We start from the raw sequence: 19,171 nt of genomic DNA, 5'->3' as shown, positions 1-19,171 counted from the left end.
CAAAAATGCAACTTTGCCATCATTTGAATTGGAATCGTCCGTCTATGAATGCTATTTGGGTCACCCCAAAACTAATGGGCTTGATTTTTAATAATATTATTAATAATAAAATGTTTTTATGTAGCATACAGTCTAAACAATGTCATCACTAGGTCCTTTATATTAGTCAGTCAGTCGGTCATTTTCCAACCCGCTATCTCCTAACACAGGGTCACGGGGGTCTGCTGGAGCCAATCCCAGCCAACACAGGGCGCAAGGCAGGAACAAATCCCGGGCAGGGCGCCAGCCCACTGCATCCTTTAAATTAATTTTGAAAATATTGGATTATACTGTAAAATGCTATTGTATCTGATGTACTGTACTAGTCTAATTCATTCTACTCTCACTGTTATTTTTGAATATGACTCAATAATACAGAAATAAACAAAAATGTCTATCATTTAGTGCCTTTCATATCTATCTATCTATCTATCTATCTATCTATCTATCTATCTATCTATCTATCTATCTATCTGTCTGTCTGTCTGTCTGTCTGTCTGTCTGTCTGTCTGTCTGTCTGTCTGTCTGTCTGTCTGTCTGTCATATAGTGCCTTTCACTTCTATCTATCTGTCTGTCTTAGTCCCCAGAATGTTGCACCACTCTGACATTTTCTCGACATTTTAACTCCTTTCAGTCTCATTTAGGCGGATTAACCCTTCTCTTCCATTTTTAGAGTCGACTGAGTTTCTCCGCCTGATGTGGTGGGGTGGGCGCTGATAATTTCAGTTCCATCGCTCGGTGAGCTCCTTGCAGGTCATACAAAATCCTCACATAAACTGCATTCCACTTCCATCACTGGAAACGAGCTCTTTGTTGCTGCAGTTTTGTCACAAGTTCCCATCTTCCCGTGCGTGTTTCATGCAGTCTAAATTGTGATGGATTGGCTTCTCATCCAGGGTCGATCCTTCTGGAATGGGCTTCAGCTTGCTGTTACCGTTTAGCGTGTGGTTAGAAAATGGATGGCTGAATGGATCTTGAGGGGTCCTGCGTTTGAGAGAGACAGCCTACAGTAGGTTGAGCCTGGCTTGTCAGCTGTGGTAAAGCTTTAACGTGAACAAAGAAGTATGGTTTTCATGATGGGGAAAGTGTCAAAACCTTTCATATTAAAACTTTTTTTGTATGGGTTATTAACACAATATTTTAATGAACTTTTATAAAACAGACTTGTGGGTGTGATTGATGCATCAGTAGAATGTGAATCCCAAGAGGCAACAGGTTGAGTCTCAGCTGCTAGTCTCATGTCGCTACTGTCTGTCTGTCCTTCATTTTATATGTAGCCAACTGGGCGGTCCTTTCTGTTGGTTCAATTATCTGGTCAAGACTAAGTAGTTATGATTATTTCGGGGCTTAGAAACAAAACTCTGTGGACTCCCCTCCAAATGATTGAGTTCAGGCGATTCATTGTTAACCAGCAAAAGAAATGAAACACATAGCCTTGCACTCTCCATTGACAAACATTGGGTCATACTGAAGACCTTCTTTTTCTTTTCCCACGTCTATGTGGATTTGATGTGCTTCATCCACCTTTCTCCATGTGCCTTGGTCCTGCACCTCCTCGCCAGTCAGGTCCTTTTCCTTCAGATCTTCTTTTTCTTTATCCATCCACCTGTGCTTTGGTCTCCCTCACTTTCTCTTCCCCTGGACTTCCATTCCCATCACTCTTTTGCCCACATATTCCTTGTCTGTCCTCATCATATGTCCATACCACTTCAGCCTACTACTTTCCTGTACTTTCTTGGATTTCACTCCCACTTTTGTTGAACCTCAGATTGCTTCATTTCTTTTTCTGTCATTTTTTTGTACTGAAGAGCTTAGTGACTTTAAATGTTGCACTGTCAGAGGATGCCACCTTGGATGCCAGAGTGAAAAGCAGTTGATCGTTTTGTTGATATGTTTTTAATTGTGACAAGATAAAAATCATACCAAAACGAAATTTCCCTCTTGAATTTGTATTGCATTTCAACGCAGTTAACACATTGGATTGCATTTCATTTTGGAAAGAATAATGTCCCATATCTTCAGGGACCAACGCTGAACAAACAGCAAACAATTTCAAAACACCCATGGAAAAAAACCTCCATGTAGTCATATTGAATAATCCATATGTCAGCTATCCAGTGGTATACTTGCAACGCCCCAAACGCATGTGTTGTAGACAGCAGGACTGTAGGGGCTTTCAAAACTAGACTTGATGTTATGTCAGAAGAATTAAGAATCAAGTGGATAGGACTAGCAAGCTTTGTTGGGCTGAATGGCCTGTTCTTGTCCAAATTGGTCTGATGTTTCAATGTTCCAATACCAAGTCCCATTGTTTGATTTGTGAAGTAGTACAGCCATGCTAAAGAGTCCCATTACATTTAAAAGAAGTGGCCACTCTGTAAGGTCAGAGTAGTGTGGCACATAAACCACTCATTGACCCAACAAAGATGATTTTTTTTTTGTCTCTTAATGTAAAACTTGAAGTGACGAAAAATTTGAATTAAAACAATGAACAAGGGAGGTGAAGGATTCCAGTGTTTCTGCTGGTGCCATCCATTGACCCATCAACATAGTAAGACAGAGAGCCACCTGGTCGTTAAGCTCTCAAGATGAACTCTTTATTATATTATATTATACTAGCAAAATACCTGGACTTTGCAGCGGCAAAGTACTGCTTTAACATTTTTATTAAAAGGAAAAGTAAACCTTTTTAAACTGAGGGAAAATATCCCAATAATTATTTGTTAAGGATCTCTTTGTATACCACGTTGTCAGTTCGGCCCTCTGGTTGCAATATGACCAGGCTGTGCGCTGAGCTTACTCTTGAGTATGCAACGTAAAGTTGGCCATGTGAAAAGCAATCTCGCCTCAAATCAATGCAAACCTTTTGTAGGGTCTGTCCCTGAGACTTATTAATTGTCCTTGCGAAGCAGAGCCTTACTGGAAATTAGAGGCGTTTGAATTAAAATGGGTTTCATCGATAACTTTGCATCCAGCTTTTGAGAGTTTAAACATTCATAAACATCAAAGTGTCCACTACTCAAATTGACACCGCCCAATAAATTTGACTGCATTTAGCTGGATTTGAGCAGACAGCATGTCTCTGAGCACCTCAGAATTCATTCGGCTGCTTCTGTCCTGTGTCACATCATCAATAAACACTAGTGTCCCAGTGCCACTGGCAGCCATGCACGCCCAAGCCATCACACTGCCTCCCTCCACCGTGTTTTACAGATGATGTGGTATGCTTTGGATAATGAGCTGTTCCACACCTTCTCCATACTTTTTTCTTGCCATCATTCTGGTAGAGGTTGATCTTGGTTTCATCTGTCCAAAGAATGTTTTTCCAGAACTGTGCTGGCTTTTTTAGATGTTCTTTAGCAAAGTCCAATCTAGCCTTTCTATTCTTGAGGCTTATGAGTGGCTTGCACCTTGCAGTGCACCCTCTGGATTTACTTTCATGCAGTCTTCTCTTTATGGTAGACTTGGATATTGATACGCCTACCCCCTGGAGAGTGTTGTTCACTTGGTGTGCTGTTGTGAAGGGGTTTCTCTTCACCTTGGAAATGATTCTGCGATCATCCACCACTGTTGTCTTCCGTGGACGTCCAGGTCTTTTTGTGTTGCTGAGTTCACCAGTGCTTGCGTTCTTTCTCAGGATGGACCAAACTGTAGATTTTGCCACTCGTAATATTGTAGTAATTTCTCAGATGGGTTTTTTCTGTTCTCGCAGCTTAAGGATGGCTTCTTTCACCTGCATGGAGAGCTCCTTTGACCACATGTTGTCTGTTCACAGCAAAATCTTCCACATGCAAGCACCACACCTCAAATCAACTCCAGACCTTTTATCCGCTTAATTGATAATGACATAACAACGGACTTGACCACACCCTGCCCATGAAATAGCCTTTGAGTCAATTGTCCAATTACTTTTGAGCCCCTGAAATGAAGGGATTGTGTTCAAAAAATGCTTTAGTTGCCTCCCATTTTTATGCAATCATTTTGTTCACCCCACTGAATTAAAGCTGAAAGTCTGCACTTCAACTGCATCAGAGTTGTTTCATTTCAAATTCATTGTGGTAATGTACAGAACCAAAATTAGACAAAAGTTGCCTCTGTCCAAATATTTATGGACCTAACTGTACATATAACAGATTAGTAATCACTGTTTTATTTTGCCAACACTCAGTCGTAATTTTTGAGTTGAATAAAAAGTGTAACATTTTCTCCTGCCCTGTATTGGTAGTCTTCTCTAAATTCCTAGGTTTACAGATGTTAAATAAAGAGAGACATATTTCATAACAGCCGATCCTGACAGTGACCATGCTGGTAAGAATAAACATGCCAGTGCTATAGAAGGGATTTGGAGCATTCTGTTAAGGTCTGTGTCATAAAGAGTATAAAAGGGAATAGGGTCACCCAGGAGCCTACCATGACAAAACACGCGTGTCTTAGCTACCATGAGTAAATACGAAAAAAGAAGGGCAGAGACTGTGGCTGAATTTTCATTTCTGGATACCAATCTTATAGAAGAACATTACTGGCTATCAGAAAACATGGTGAGCTCACGATACTTTGGAAGCGTGAAACTACACTGGAAGTCATCACAGAGTTTGTCATCCCTTGCAAAAACGAATCGTTTAATCTGTCATCTTCACGTGATGAGATTAGCAGCTGCTTTCGCCACATTTGATTTCCCTGCCAACTAGAAGTCGTGTAATGTGTCAGTGGCATCTCTAAACTGAACCATGTGAGTGACTGAGAGGCTTGTGCCAATTTCCCACTTTGTTTCATCGGTGCCCCCATCCCGACCTTTTTTCCTAACTTGTTCTCATTCTCCTAGGGTACGATCTGGCATGGCTTCCCACAGCCTTAGAACAGAAAGTGTATGGAGGGCCAGGAGTTGCATTGTAATTGTGGCTTCCAGGCAGTAGAAAGTGAATGACTGCAAATACTGGACCGTTGTGATCCACGTTGCCATGTTATTTTAAAACAAAGTAATATTCCATGAAATTCTGAGCCTCGCGCTCCTGAATCTCATCCGACTTTTCTCTGTGTTGCGTGTTCACAACCCCACATGAAAAATGAAGGCCGAGTCCTAATGATGGCATTCATTTATTTATCATTATGGCTTATATTGAATTAGCATTGATGTTTGTTATTAGTTTGTGAAGCATTATGGGATGATGAAATTAGCACAATAGAATTACTGTATGTTTGCATAAGTACAGTATGTTACAGATTATTAGTGTATTAGTAATTTATGTCGATAGGATTTCAGAAAAGAATTAAAGCGAACCTCGTGTACGTCAGATTGAATTTTACTTAAGACGTTTGCTTATTCCGCATTGAAATGATGTATCGGTGTACATCTGTGAAAAAGTTCATCAATTTTCCTTTTTAAGTTTTGATTCCTTATACAAATGAACCGATCCCAAATTTTTTAAAAAATAAAAGTTCCCCCCACTCAATGCCATTGATTTAAAAAAATAAAGGAATTTAGTAAAAGAAAGATGACCGGCTAACTTTGTACATTAAATATTCACTGAGCCCCCCCCTGTCACATAGTAGCCGCTTTGATGAGTGACTATTTAGTGAGCCCGTCCTTGAAACGAAGTCTACAATGTGTTTGAAATTCAGCGAGCTCCACGCGGGCCCCGTCCGGAGGCTGCATTCAGATAGGCCTGTGCTCCTGACCTGATTTAATCTGCTCTATCCGTTTTCTGCTGTTTTCTAAATCTGTCTGCACATCTCGCTCTCGTTCTCTCGCTCACCCCCACCAGAGACGCTCCATCTATCTATCTATTTATTTATTTATTTATTTATTATCTTTATGAGCTGATTTGAGATCCTCTCCCAGTTGTGCTTTCACCCACCGAACCCTCAGCACTGGGATGTAATTACGTCTGGATTCCTTTCAGCTCTGGGAGAGGTCGGGGGGAAACACTTCCCGTCTCTGCTAAGGTGACTCTGGCTTTTTAAGCCAAGGCAATCTAATTGGGGTTCCCACTTGCAGATGCTTAATGTGAGCTTCGGCTGACCTTGGCGCACGCAACAAGGCAGCTGGCGGAGCGTGTGTGTGCTTCTGAGGAGCAGCCTTTCATTTAAAGTGCGCGGGCCTATCTGCAGATGCCCATGTCCGACATGCCCTCCTCTTGTCCCCGCACTCCTGTTAATTGGCCTTTAGTTCAGGTCACTAGACCCTTAGGACATGTTTTTGAACTGGAGCTTTTAGTGCCCTGTCCTCCTTTGCTAACAGAACCATAACAGTTATTCCTGCCATATGAACAGTGCTTCTTCACCTACCTGCCATTTGTGTTCAAGTCCAATGGAATTCTTACTCATGTTTGTACTCTGAATATATAAAAAGGTACAGCGGAGCAGCAAATACGAGGACCGGCAGTTCATATAGCAGTTAGTCTTGCAGAGACAGAGACATACAGTGGCCTCCATAATGCTTGGGACAAAGACCCATTTTTTCCTTGATTTTTCCCCTCTCCTCCACAGTTTAAAATTACAAATCAAACGGTTCAGATGTGACACAGACTTTCATGGAAGGGGCCTGCGTACATTTCGGTCACAGCATGTAGAAATGACAACACTTTTTCTACATGGTCCCCCCCATTTTAGGGTAGTCTGTTTGGATGTTTCACTTGCTCTAAGCCAGCAGGTGGCACTGGTGTGCAAACTGTAGTATACAGGGAAAAAAACGGGACCCCACCCAGGATGAAAATTTTGGGTTCCAAAGTAGTCTGTGTTATCAGTATGGTCCTAGAGAGCAAGTATGAAAAATTTCATCCTGATTAGTCAAAAGGATATAGGAATTGTATAAGGAAAAGACAGACGGACATTCAATTTTATAGGATTGTATTAGGGAACAGACAGACAGACATTTCTATTTTATAAATATATATAAACAACAAACTGCCGAGACACCGGAGTTGAAGCTGATGCCTTGACAATATTTAAGAAGAGTCTACATGAATAAACAAGATGGGCATGATGAATGGTCTCCTCTCGTTTTGTCAAATTTCTTATGTTCTTTCGTGTGTGTGTGTGTAATATTTATAGTATATATATATAATATATAATATATACATACATACATTTTCCAACCTGCTGAATCCAAACACAGGGTCCACGGGGGTCTGCTGGAGCCAATCCCAGTCAACACAGGGCACATAAAAAAAAAAAAAAATATATATATATATATATATATATAATATATATATATATATATATATATATATATATATTCATTGCATTTGTAGTCTGTGTCCACCATTTGATTGTATGGGTGGGTTACCTACCAGGTAATGCTTGTGGTTGGTCAGCAAGTTGGCTAACATCTGCCACGGTGCCCTCCTTCAGTTGCGAGAAGCAGATCATAGAATGGTTGAAATAGTTTACTGTCAAATAATGCAAGAGTACGCGACACGTGTTTCACCCTAATTCCTGGGCTCATCAGGCGTACACACTCTACTGCACTCCCTCTCGGGAATCGAAGACTTGCTGGCCAACCACAAAGCGTTACTGGTAGGGTAACCACCCATACAGTCAGATTGTGACACAGACTAAGCGAATGCCGTGAATGTAATTACCCCGATCTACATGCTGTCAAATAAACAAAACCACACGCCATGGCGCAACGTTAGGGGCATCGCCTCTGGGCGCTGACGTCCGAGAGGTTCGATTTCCGAGAGGGAGTGCAGTAGAGTGTGTTACGCCTGATGAGCCCAGAATTAGGGCGTACTCTTTGCATTATTTTGACAGTAAACTATTTCAACCATATATATAGTATATATATATATATATATATATATATATATATACACAGTGGAACCTCAGGTTTGCGAGCATAATTCGTTCTGGAAACGTGCTTGTAGTCCAAAAGCACTCATGTATCAAAAGTGAATTTCCCCATAAGAAATAATGGAAACTCAGATGATTTGTTCCACAACCCAAAACTATTCATGTAAATATGATTAATACAAATATAAAGTAAAAATACATAAACAAATTAACCTGCACTTTACCTTTGAAAAGAATCATGGGCTGGTGTGAGTGAGTTTCTAAACTCTTGTGGGATTTCACCCAATGGGACGACATGCGGAAGAGCGTCCCAAAGCAATTGCAGTCTCCCAGCGCTGTAGCAGTTCTCCAGTAAAAAGCGATTCCGAAAAGATCGTGGACATGCTATAAGCGCCTGTCGTCAATGGGTGATACAAGGTAACAAGGAACATTATAAATGTGTAGGGCCCTGCCTGACTGCTGTGTCTGTGTTATAAAATAACCGCGCTGTTGCTATTTCAAGCTGAATAAAGCTTGTGTTGCTAAAGTACTGAGACTCAGCTTCATGTTTTAGGGTGCAAGACGGGGACTCGCACGTCACAGCATACACGAACACGCACATACACACACACACACACACACACACACACGTGCGCGCACATAGTCACAATGCTAATGCTTGTAGTAAACACTATACGCTCGTTGACTATATGAGTGAGGCACGCCGACTCAGACGGAGAATAGGAGACGATTGCCCACAAGAGAGAAGAACCACTCAGCTCAGTTGTGATCACATGACGCTCAGCAAACAAACTACTCGTACTGCAAGACCTCGCTCGTTTATTCAAGTGAAAATTTATTAAAAATTTTTGCTCGTCTTGCAAAACACTTGTAAACCAAGTTACTCGCAAACCGAGGTTCCATTGTGTGTGTGTGTGTGTGTGTATATATATATACATAGATAGATATATTTATACATAGATATATTTATACTGGGTGAGATCAAAATTTTGTTAACACTAATGGTACTACTATGTATGTACTTACACACAATTTTTGTAGACAATTTATGTGCACATGATGTCAAACAGTTTCAGACATTCCTGTAAATCATTTTGCACATATGAAGTATGTTTTGTGAATAAATTGTTTTTCCGCCATTCAAATGTTAACATAATTTTGACTCACCCTGTTGTATATATAGATTTATACCAAACACATTTACATTTACATTCATTTAGCAGGATGCTCTTATCCAGAGCGACTTACAACAGTGTTTGTTAGTTTTTTCGCATACCCCTTGGGGTCAGAGCGCAGGGTCAGCCATTGTACAGCACCCCCTGGAGCAATTACAGGTTACGGGCCTTGCTCAAGGGCCCCAGCAGAGTAGGATCTCTTTTGGCACTGACGGGGATTCGAACCGGAAAACCTTCGGAGATACCAGTGCAGATCCTTAGCCTCAGAGCCACCACTCCGCCCTGTACACACAGAGACACGCACAGTATATACTGTAGATATACACCCAATAAGCAAATGATTACAATCACTATCATAATACTGTTTAGGGCCCCCAAACAGCCTCAGTTCCTTCATGTTTCAGATTCCACAAGATGTTGGCCACATTCCTTTGAGATTCCGGTCCATGTTGACCTGTACGTATCATGTAAATTTCTGTAGATTTTGTCAAGCTGAACATTTCAAACTGCTAAACTCCCGTCTTCAGCATCCTAATCCCGTGACTGGAAAGGAAACTAAAGGACCACTGAACTCGTTGTCATGTTCACGACACCTGGTTGCTTTGTGACATGGTGCATTGTCATCCCCTGGTAGTAGCCATCAGAGGACTGGTAAATTGTGGCCGTGAAGGGATGCCGCCAAGTCAGTAACTATAATCAAATAAGCCGTGGCATTCAACTAATAATTGGTTGGGTATTAATGGGCCCAAAGTGTGCCAAGAAAACATTTACCACACCTTTACAATCTCTAGCATCAGCCTGGACTGTTGACACGAGGAAGGCTGGCTGCATGGACCTCATGCTGTTGGTGCCCTCCATCTCCATTATGTTCCTCAGCAGAAATTAAGATTCACCCAACCAGGCTTCGTTTTTCTCCAGTTTGGTTGAGCCTGTGCCCACTGCAGCCTCAGCTTTCTGTTCTTATCTGACAGGAGTGGAACCCAAAGGTGGTCCTCTGTTGTTTTAGCCTCAGGGTTCACCATGTTGTGCATTCTGAGATGCTTTTCTGCTCACTGCGGTTGTACAGAGTGGACATCCGAGTTGTCAGATCTTAGCTGTCTGAATGTTCTCTTCTGACCCCTCTCATCATCTGCAGAACTGCTGCTCACTGGATGTTAGTTTATTTTTCACACCATTCTGAGTAAATTCAATAGACTATTGTGTGTGAAAGTCCCAGGAGATCAACAGTTACAGAAATGCTCAAACCTGCCCGTCTGGCACCAACAATCAGTGTGTCTGATGTGGAAGTTAACTGAAGTTCCTGACGTACATCTGCAGGATTTTATTCAGTGTGCCTACTGCCACGTGATTGGCTGATGTTCCTGATAATTTGACTGTATGTATATGTGTGTGTGTGTGTGTGTGTGTGTGTGTGTGTGTGGGTACACACAGTGCTTCTCAGAGACTGCAGTCTTAATGCATCTTGTGAAACTCTGTAAGTATCTGCACATGTCTGCCATATTGTACTCCGTCCTGCTAGCTAAACCTGTTGAGGTTTGCCATCTCCTTGCCAACCAGATATTTGTCTCATCTTCATGTGCTTCGACTCTCTTGCATGTCTTCATACTCGGAGTGTCCATTTGAAGGCTCTAAATCTCTAAATAAAGTCTGCTCAGCGTACACATAAGTAAGAGGGTGTCCGAGTTCTGACCTGGCTCTGATCTTGGGCCGCCATTAAATTCTCATTAACTCTAATTAAATCAGAGCTGCGTAGGGGGAGGAAAGCAAGGTTCTCAATCTGATTAGCTCTAAGAAAGTAATGCCTAAACGTTAGTCAATTCTAAAATTGCTCCGTCTTTGTTCATTCATTTATTCTTTCCTTCACATGTGCAGCCTCATTCACCTTTACAGTGGGAAGTCTAAGTCTAAGCAAGTTGGGGGCCACAAGTAATCAATGAGTTCCCTGCACCCTCTGGAAGTCATCTTGTGGAAGATGGCGCTTGGGTAATTTTGGAATCTTGGGACTTTATATTTTGTGAAATTTAATGAATATTCAAGTTGAAGGAACTTTACAAAAAACGGAAGAAACGCAAATACTGATGTAGACCTAAATTGACCTCTCTCTGGTTGGTCGGAGTCAAGATTGTCCTTAATCAGTGACATATATGTAGATGATGTCTCATTTTTTGGTGATCAGATTTTTATTGAAATTAAACCAGAAAGCAGCAGTTATGACAACTAATACAGTCAATGTGAGAATAATTGTAATTGTAGTAATTGTGAATTTCACCTTGGGATTAATACAGTATCTATCTATCTATCTATCTATCTATCTATCTATCTATCTATCTATCTATCTATCTATCTATCTATCCATCCCATCCATTTTCCAACCCGCTGAATCCGAACACAGGGTCACGGGGGTCTGCTGGAGCCAATCCCCAGCCAACACAGGGCACAAGGCAGGAAACAATCCTGGGCAGGGTGCCAACCCACCGCAGGACACACACAAAACACACCCACACACCAAGCACACACTAGGGCCCAATTTAGAATCGCCAATCCACCCTAACCTGCATGTCTTTGGACTGTGGGAGGGAAACCGGAGCGCCCGGAGGAAACCCACGCAGACACGGGGAGAACATGCAAACTCCACGCAGGGGAGGACCGCGGGAAGTGAACCCGGGTCCCCAGGTCTCCCAACTGCGAGGCAGCAGCGCTACCCACTGCGCCACCGTGCCGCCCAAACCCACGCAGACACGGGGAGAACATGCAAACTCCACGCAGGGAGGACCCGGGAAGCGAACCCGGGTCTCCTAACTGCGAGGCAGCAGCGCTACCACTGCGCCACCGTGCCGCCCCTATCTATCTATCTATCTATCTATCTATCTATCTATCTATCTATCTATCTATCTATCTATCTATCTATCTACCTACCTACCTATCTACCTATCTAATAATTCTTTGCATTTATATAGCGCTTTTTTCACTACTCAAAGCGCTCAGCAATTGAAGGAGAAAGAAATAAGTTACCCTTTTGGCTTCAGAAGCTGGTATTTGTCCTCGTCAGCAGAAATGACATTTTGTAGACGTTATGTGCAAGTGCCCACCAGTCTCTGACACCTCCATTCAACATTTCTTCAGTTGCAAAATGTTTGTGGGGTTTTTTTTTGTTTTTTTTCCTGTAGTGCCCATTTAAAAATCCAATAAAATTCAAATTAGGGCTTTGATTAGGCCATTCCATAACCCTCCATTTTGAGCCATTCCTTGGTGAATTTCCTGGGGTGCTTTGGCTCATGATTGTGCTGAACAGTCCATTTCCTAGTGCCATGAGGTCCACTTAACTTTTTCACCTGACTGTATTTATTCCGTTTAGCCACCTAGTGGTGTTCATTGGCATTACAGCACAATTTTTGACAGTAGAAGGAAACGTGAGTACCTTCAGTACAAGCAAACCCCTCTCAGAAACTGGACCTGGATCCCGATGCTGTTTAGCCGTAATGAAAGGCGCCCCCCATTTCCCCCCCATCTTATACCTGCCAGTCCATTTAAAATCCAGTAAAATCCAAATTAGGGCTTTGATTAGGCCATTCCATAACCTTCCATTTTGAGCCATTCCTTAGTGAGTTTCCTAGTGTGTTTTGGCTCATTATTGTGTTGAAAAGTCCATTTCCGGTTTTAACTTCAGCTTTCTGACAGATGGCCTCACGTCCTCTTCAAGCACTCTTTAAATATAATAAGGACTTCATAGTTGACTAGATGACTACAAGCTGCCCAGTACTTGAGGCAGCAGAGCAATCCCAAAACCAGAACATTCCACCACCTCCACACTTCACAGTCGGTATGAGTTGATTCTTCCGAATGCTCCAAACATGTCTACTTGTTACTATGGTGATTCATCAGTCCAGAGCACATTGTTCCAGAAGACCTGGCCTTGGCCCAGATGTTCAATAGCAAACTGTAGTCTTGCTCTGATGATCTTTCAGGACAGCAGAGTTTTTTTCCTGGCACACCTCACATGCAGGTCAAGGTCTGCACCATCTCTTTCTGATTGGAGATGCCTGCACTTTGACACCAGGAGTTACCTGCACATCCCACAATGAAAATTTGGGGTTCTTAGTGACTTCTTGTAAACAATCAGCTCTTGGGTTGAGTTTGCAGGGCTGGACAAACCAGCAGTGCTTTGAAATCTGCACCACTTGTAGATGATTTTCCTTTCAGTGGAATGATTGTTTTCAAATAACTTGGCTATTTTTCTTTACACTGTACACACTACACAACCTGTAGGAGCTGTTTGCATGAAGATAGATAGATAGATAGATAGATAGATAGATAGATAGATAGATAGATAGATTAGATAGATAGATAGATAGATAGATAGATAGATAGATAGATAGATAGATAGATACTTTATTAATCCCAAGGGGAAATTCACATACTCCCAGCAGCAGCATACTGATAAAGAACAATATTAAATTAAAGATTTATAATAATGCAGGTAAAAAACAGACAATAATTTTATATAATGTTAATGTTACCCCCCTGGGTGGAATTGAAAAGTCGCATAGTTTGGGAGAGGAACGATCTCCTCAATCTGTCTGTGGAGCAGGACGGTGACAGCAGTCTGTCGCTTAAGCTGCTCCTCTGTCTGGAGATGATCCTGTTCAGTGGATGCAGTGGATTTTCCATAATTGACAGGAGTCTGCTCAGCGCTCGTCGCTCTGCCACCGATGTCAAACTGTCCAGCTCCGTGCCTACAATAGAGCCTGCCTTCCTCACCAGTTTGTCCAGGCATGAGGCGTCCCTCTTCTTAATGCTGCCTCCCCCAGCACACCACCGCATAGAAGAGGGCGCTCGCCACAACCGTCTGATAGAACATCTGCAGCATCTTATTGCAGATGTTGAAGGACACCAGCCTTCTAAGGAAGTATAACCGGCTCTGTCCTTTCTTACACAGAGCATCAGTATTGGCAGTCCAGTCTAATTTATCATCCAGCTGCACTGATCTACTGTTTGCCTGTTCAAATATGTTGAAAAAGTCAACCATTCCTGTGGGGTGCTCTTAGATTTTCACGATTTTTCACGTGATTGTTTTTAATTCCGTTTAGCCACCTAGTGGTAATGATTGACATTCCAACATATTTTAAGACTAGAAAAAAAAGTAAACCATTTCCATGGGGTGCACTTACTTTTTCATAACTGTATTTATTCCATTTCGCCACCTAATGGTAATGATTGACATTACAGCATATTTTAAAACTAGAAGAAAAAAAGTGAACATTTCAATGGGTTGCACTTACTTTTTCACACAACTGTACAGTAATCCCTCGCTACTTCGCGGGTTCACTTTTCGCGGATTCACGACTTCGCGGATTTTATATGTAAGCATATCTAAATATATAATGCGGATTTTTCGCTGCTTTCGTGGGTTTCTGTGGACAATGGGTCTTTTTACTTCTGGTACTTGCTTCCTCAGTTGGTTTGCCCAGTTGATTTCATACAAAAGATGCTATTGGCGGATGGCTGAGAAGCTACCCAATCAGAGCACGCAGTTAAGGTCCTGTGTGCTGCTGATTGGCTCAGCGACGGAGTGCTGCATTAACCAGGAAGGTCTCATCTCACTCATTTAGCATTAACGTGCTCTTGCTACTGCATTCAGGGGATTATCACCTTCATCGTCATCATTTTTACTGCGCAGCATATTCATCACCATCATCACGTCATATATAGCTACGTGTACTTCGCTATACAGTAAGTTTAAACTTATCTACCGATTTCATATTGCTTAGCAGTTGTCCCTGTTATTAATAGAGTAAAAGGTGGGTTGTAAACAATACAGGGAGGGTTTAAAAAACGTCCAAATACAAGTTAAATAATTAAATAAATATAGTGTCCCTACTTCACGGAAATTCAGTTATCGCGGTTGGCCTTGGAACTTATCTCCCGCGATAAGTGAGGGATTACTGTATTGATTCCATTTAGCCACCTAGTGGTGCTAATTGACATTACAGCATATTTTAAAACTATAAGAAAAAAAGGTCAACAATTTCAAGATTCTTTATTTGTTACATGCATTAGTTATACAGGACAACACACATTTAATGGGGTATTTTGTGATATTTCAAGGGTTGCACTTACTTTTTCACAACTGTATTTATTCCATTTCGCCACCTAGTGGTGCTGATTGACATTACAGCATATTTTAAAACATAGAAGACAAATAGTGAACATTTACATGGGCTCCACTTACTTTTTCACACGACCCTATTGATTCCATTTAGCCCACCTAGAGGTGCTAATTGACATTCCAGCATATTGTAAGACTGTATAAGGAAAAAAAAAAAGGTCAACAATTTTCATGGAGTGCACTTACTTTTTGACACCACTGCATTTAAATTTAATTTTAAATTAAAATTTTAAATGTATTATTTGCACGTCATGTTGTTACACTGTTGGACCCTGAGCTTCACAATTTCATCTGTCTGTATACTTGTATATGGTGAAGATGACAATAAAGTTCACTTTGACTTATTCCGTTTAGCCACCTAGTGGTGTTCATTGGCATTACAGCAGGATTTTCGACTGTAGAAGGAAACCTAACTGAGTACCTTCAGAACAATCAAACCCTTCTCAGAAACTGGACCTGCATCCCGATGCTGTTTAGCTGTAATGAAAGCTCCCAATCCCCCTCCGCTCTGTCTTGCACCTGCCAGTCCTTTCGAAATGACTTATACATTCAGGCAGCATGGCCCCCTCAGTGCACTGTAATCATCTTGGCTGTAAAAGCTTCAGCCTCCATCACTGAATCACTGTGTGACCATGAGCAAGTCTGTTAATATGCCCGTGTGTCAAGTGGAAAAATATGGACACAATTCTACTGTATTTATGTGATTTGTAAGTTACTTTGAATAGCTGTTATCTAAATAAATACATGTGATAGGATTGATTTAAAACGCGGACCCTTGAGCCAGACTGTGACTCCCAGGTGCTTCTTTTCCCCGTGTTGTCCTTTGTCATCATTTTTCCTCCGTCTTGTGAGCCGTCAGCATAGTGCAGGATTCTTTATGACACCCTCACTTGTTCTCGCTGTGCTCTTCACAATATTTCTGATTGCTCAGGTGATCGCTCAGGTCTTTCCGTGTACTGTGGTTAATATTTCTTAGGTTTGGTCAGTGTGCCTAAATTACCCATAAGTACCCCAAAGATGTCTGCAGGCATTACATCGTCTGGCCAGGACCGTTTGTTTTGGATCATTGCACTCTGTTTAATAGCGCTATGCTAGTGCTATAATTTGTAGTTTATTCAGGCTTTGGCGCCACATGGCAGATTCATTTGTGGAAGAAAAACTTGTTTGGGGAAAAGTCTGACGAGAAAAGCATTTGCCAGATGATTAATGGAGCCACAGTAGCAGCTAGGAGGAAGCCGCCAGGGAGAGACGAGTTTGTGTCACTCGCCCAGCCCGCTGACCCTCAGCTTCCACTTCACTGCACAAAGAGGGTGCCACAAGGCTCAAAAGCAAGGCCCCTTGAATTTACGGGGGTATTAAAGCAAGAGAGGCAAAGGAATGGATACCTGCTAGTGAACAAAATGGCAACCAAGACAGCTACTTTTTAAGTCAATCTTCGTATATCTGTTACTCAATCTAACGTCTCTTTGTTCTTTTTTTTTTCTTTTTTCTTTAAACAGGTCCTCAGTACCCGGCTAGAAAAGCAGAGTGAGCCCAACGTCGCAGTAGATTTAGACTGCACCCTGGAAAGTCAAAGCACTTTAGAGTTTTGTTTGGTCCGAGAAAACAGTAAGTGGCCTTATTTATGGACTCCTCACTGCTACCACACTGGTATTTGGGAAGTTTAAGGAACACTCCACCCAAAAATGATGTCTTTTTAAATGTGTCATTTACTCATTTTACACATTCACTGGCCACTTTATTAGGTACACCTTGACAGTACCTGGTCGGACCCCGTTTTGTCTGTAATTCTTCGTGGCATTGATTCAATAAGGTGCTGAAGACATTCCTTAGGGAGTTTGGTCCACATTGACATGATAGCATCCACGCAGTTGCTGCAGATTTGTCGGCTGCACATCCATGATACGAATCTCCCGTTCCACCACATTCCAAAGGTGGCTCTATTGGATTGAGATCTGGTGACTGTGGAGGCCATTTGAGTCCAGTGAAGTCATTGTCATGTTCAAGAAACCAGCTTGAGATGATTTGAGCTTTGTGACATGGCGTGTTAACCTGCTGGAAGGGAGCCATCGGAAGATGGCGGTCATGTGGTCAGCAACAAGACTCAGGTAGGCTGTGGCATTTAAACAATGCTCAGTTGGCACTAAGGGGCCCAAAGCGTGCCAAGATAATATCCCCCACACCAATACTCCACCACCAACAGCCTGAACTATTGATACAAGGCCATGCTTTCATGTTTGTTGATGCCAAATACCAACCCTACCATCCTAATGTCACAGCAGAAATCAAGACTTATCAAACCAGGCAGCATTTTTCCAACCTTCTATTGTCCAATGTTGGTGATAATTGTCTGTTCTTAGCTGGCAGGAGTAGCACCTGGTGTGGTCTCCTGCTGCTGTAGCCCACCCTGCTTCAAGGTTCAACGTGTTGTGTGTTTCAGAGATGCTCTTCTGTATACCTAACTTGTAACAGCTCAAACCAGTCTGGCCATTTTCTTCTGACCTTTGGCGTCAACATGGTGTTTTCCCCCAGAGAACTGCCGCTCACTGGATATTTTCCCTTTTTTTTGGACCATTCTGTGTAGACCGTGGAGATGGTTGTGCATGAAAATCCAAGCAGATCAGCAGTTTCTGAAATACTCGGAGTCTCTTCAGTCACCTTTCTTCCCCATTATGATGCCCATTTGAACTTCAGCAGCTTGTCCTGACAATGTCTAAAGACCAAAATGCATTGAATTCCTGCCATGTGATTGGCTTATTTGATGTTTGCGTCAGCACGCAGTTTGAACAGGTGTACCCAATAAAGTGGCCGGTGAGTGTAGTTTGTAGTGTTGGTTGAGGAAGATATTTAGTCTCATGTTTTCATGCAGATAGGCAATGTGTATTCTAACAAAGTTTGGTGGTCTAAGGAGACCAACGCAAAAACCACAGCAAATGATATAAAAACGTCCTGACGTTGTGTCACATAATCTTAAAGGGTAAAACATAAAGTAAAAGCAGTTTTGAAAATTGTGCAGAAACCACTATGGATAGAAGCTGACACAATATAACACAGTTGTGATGGCTTATGGGTAAAACAAACACAAACAGCACTGCGCTCCACCGTTAGTCTTGTTGAAGAGACACTCTTCTGCAGGATTGTGCCATTGTGGAACAAAGATCCGTAGTGAGATTTCTTGGGGCAGTTTTGTCTTGTAGGGTCCTGTGGTGTCCCTGTTTTCCCCTTTATTGTGTAGGCCTTAATAAAACGTCATAAAATCCCACACACTTCACACTCTGTGATCAGGTACTTTAGCACTTCCTCCCACTTCCATTCTACATCTGTAACCTCAGGTAATCAGACAGTAAAGGAAAAGACAGAATTTAAGGTACACATTTAATTATGTATCACTGCTAATATGTCCAAAAAATCCATCTTACTAACCAAAGGTTGTAAACCGGATATGGACACTGGGCACATCGAGGCGCACGTGCACTGCTGCACTGCACAGAAAACACAGAAACGACAAGGTTGTAAACCAGATGTCACGCACACTGCAACGAGCCCGCCACCTGTAATACTACACTTGCTCTAATCCACTGTGGCCAGTAATGTAGATCACATAACGGTCCATTCAGTTTGGCGCCCGCCCTAGAGTCAAATGCAGTGGCGTCCCAAAACGCTGTGGCACCTGCCGCACGCGCCTACAATGCGCTTGCGAAAGGAGTCACGGCTCAAACCCAAGAAAACACAGAAACGAGACTATGACCTGTGAACTACACCTGAGGTAAGCGTGCACGCCAGGTCATACAGCCACCCGGACGCGACCGCCCACAACCACCCGCATATACTGTACCCTCCATGATATGTCTTCACGCAGCGGCTCTCCCACCGAGGGCGCATATTGCGCCGTGGCGCTCGCCCCACAGTCAGACGCAGCGGCTTCCCAGAGTCAGTAGGTGGCCCCCAAACAACACAACCTGTTCAAGCAGTCGGTGTCAGCAAAGGCAACAGACTCAC

General features: G+C 42.4%; 1 protein-coding gene across 1 annotated transcript in view; it reads left to right on the top strand.

Annotated features, from left to right (window-relative positions):
• The window catches only part of mapkap1 (MAPK associated protein 1), a 438,131-nt gene that overhangs the window by 300,207 nt on the left and 118,753 nt on the right, over positions 1-19,171 (top strand). The window contains exon 9 of the mRNA XM_051932333.1: positions 16,680-16,780. Coding sequence (XP_051788293.1) covers positions 16,680-16,780 — 101 coding nt within the window. The remainder of the gene's footprint in view (positions 1-16,679; positions 16,781-19,171) is intronic.

This window comes from Erpetoichthys calabaricus, chromosome 9 (assembly GCF_900747795.2).
Source record: "Erpetoichthys calabaricus chromosome 9, fErpCal1.3, whole genome shotgun sequence".
NCBI lineage: Eukaryota > Metazoa > Chordata > Cladistia > Polypteriformes > Polypteridae > Erpetoichthys > Erpetoichthys calabaricus.
The sequence above is the reverse complement of the archived record's forward strand: the minus strand, read 5'-3'. Positions and strand labels throughout refer to the sequence as shown.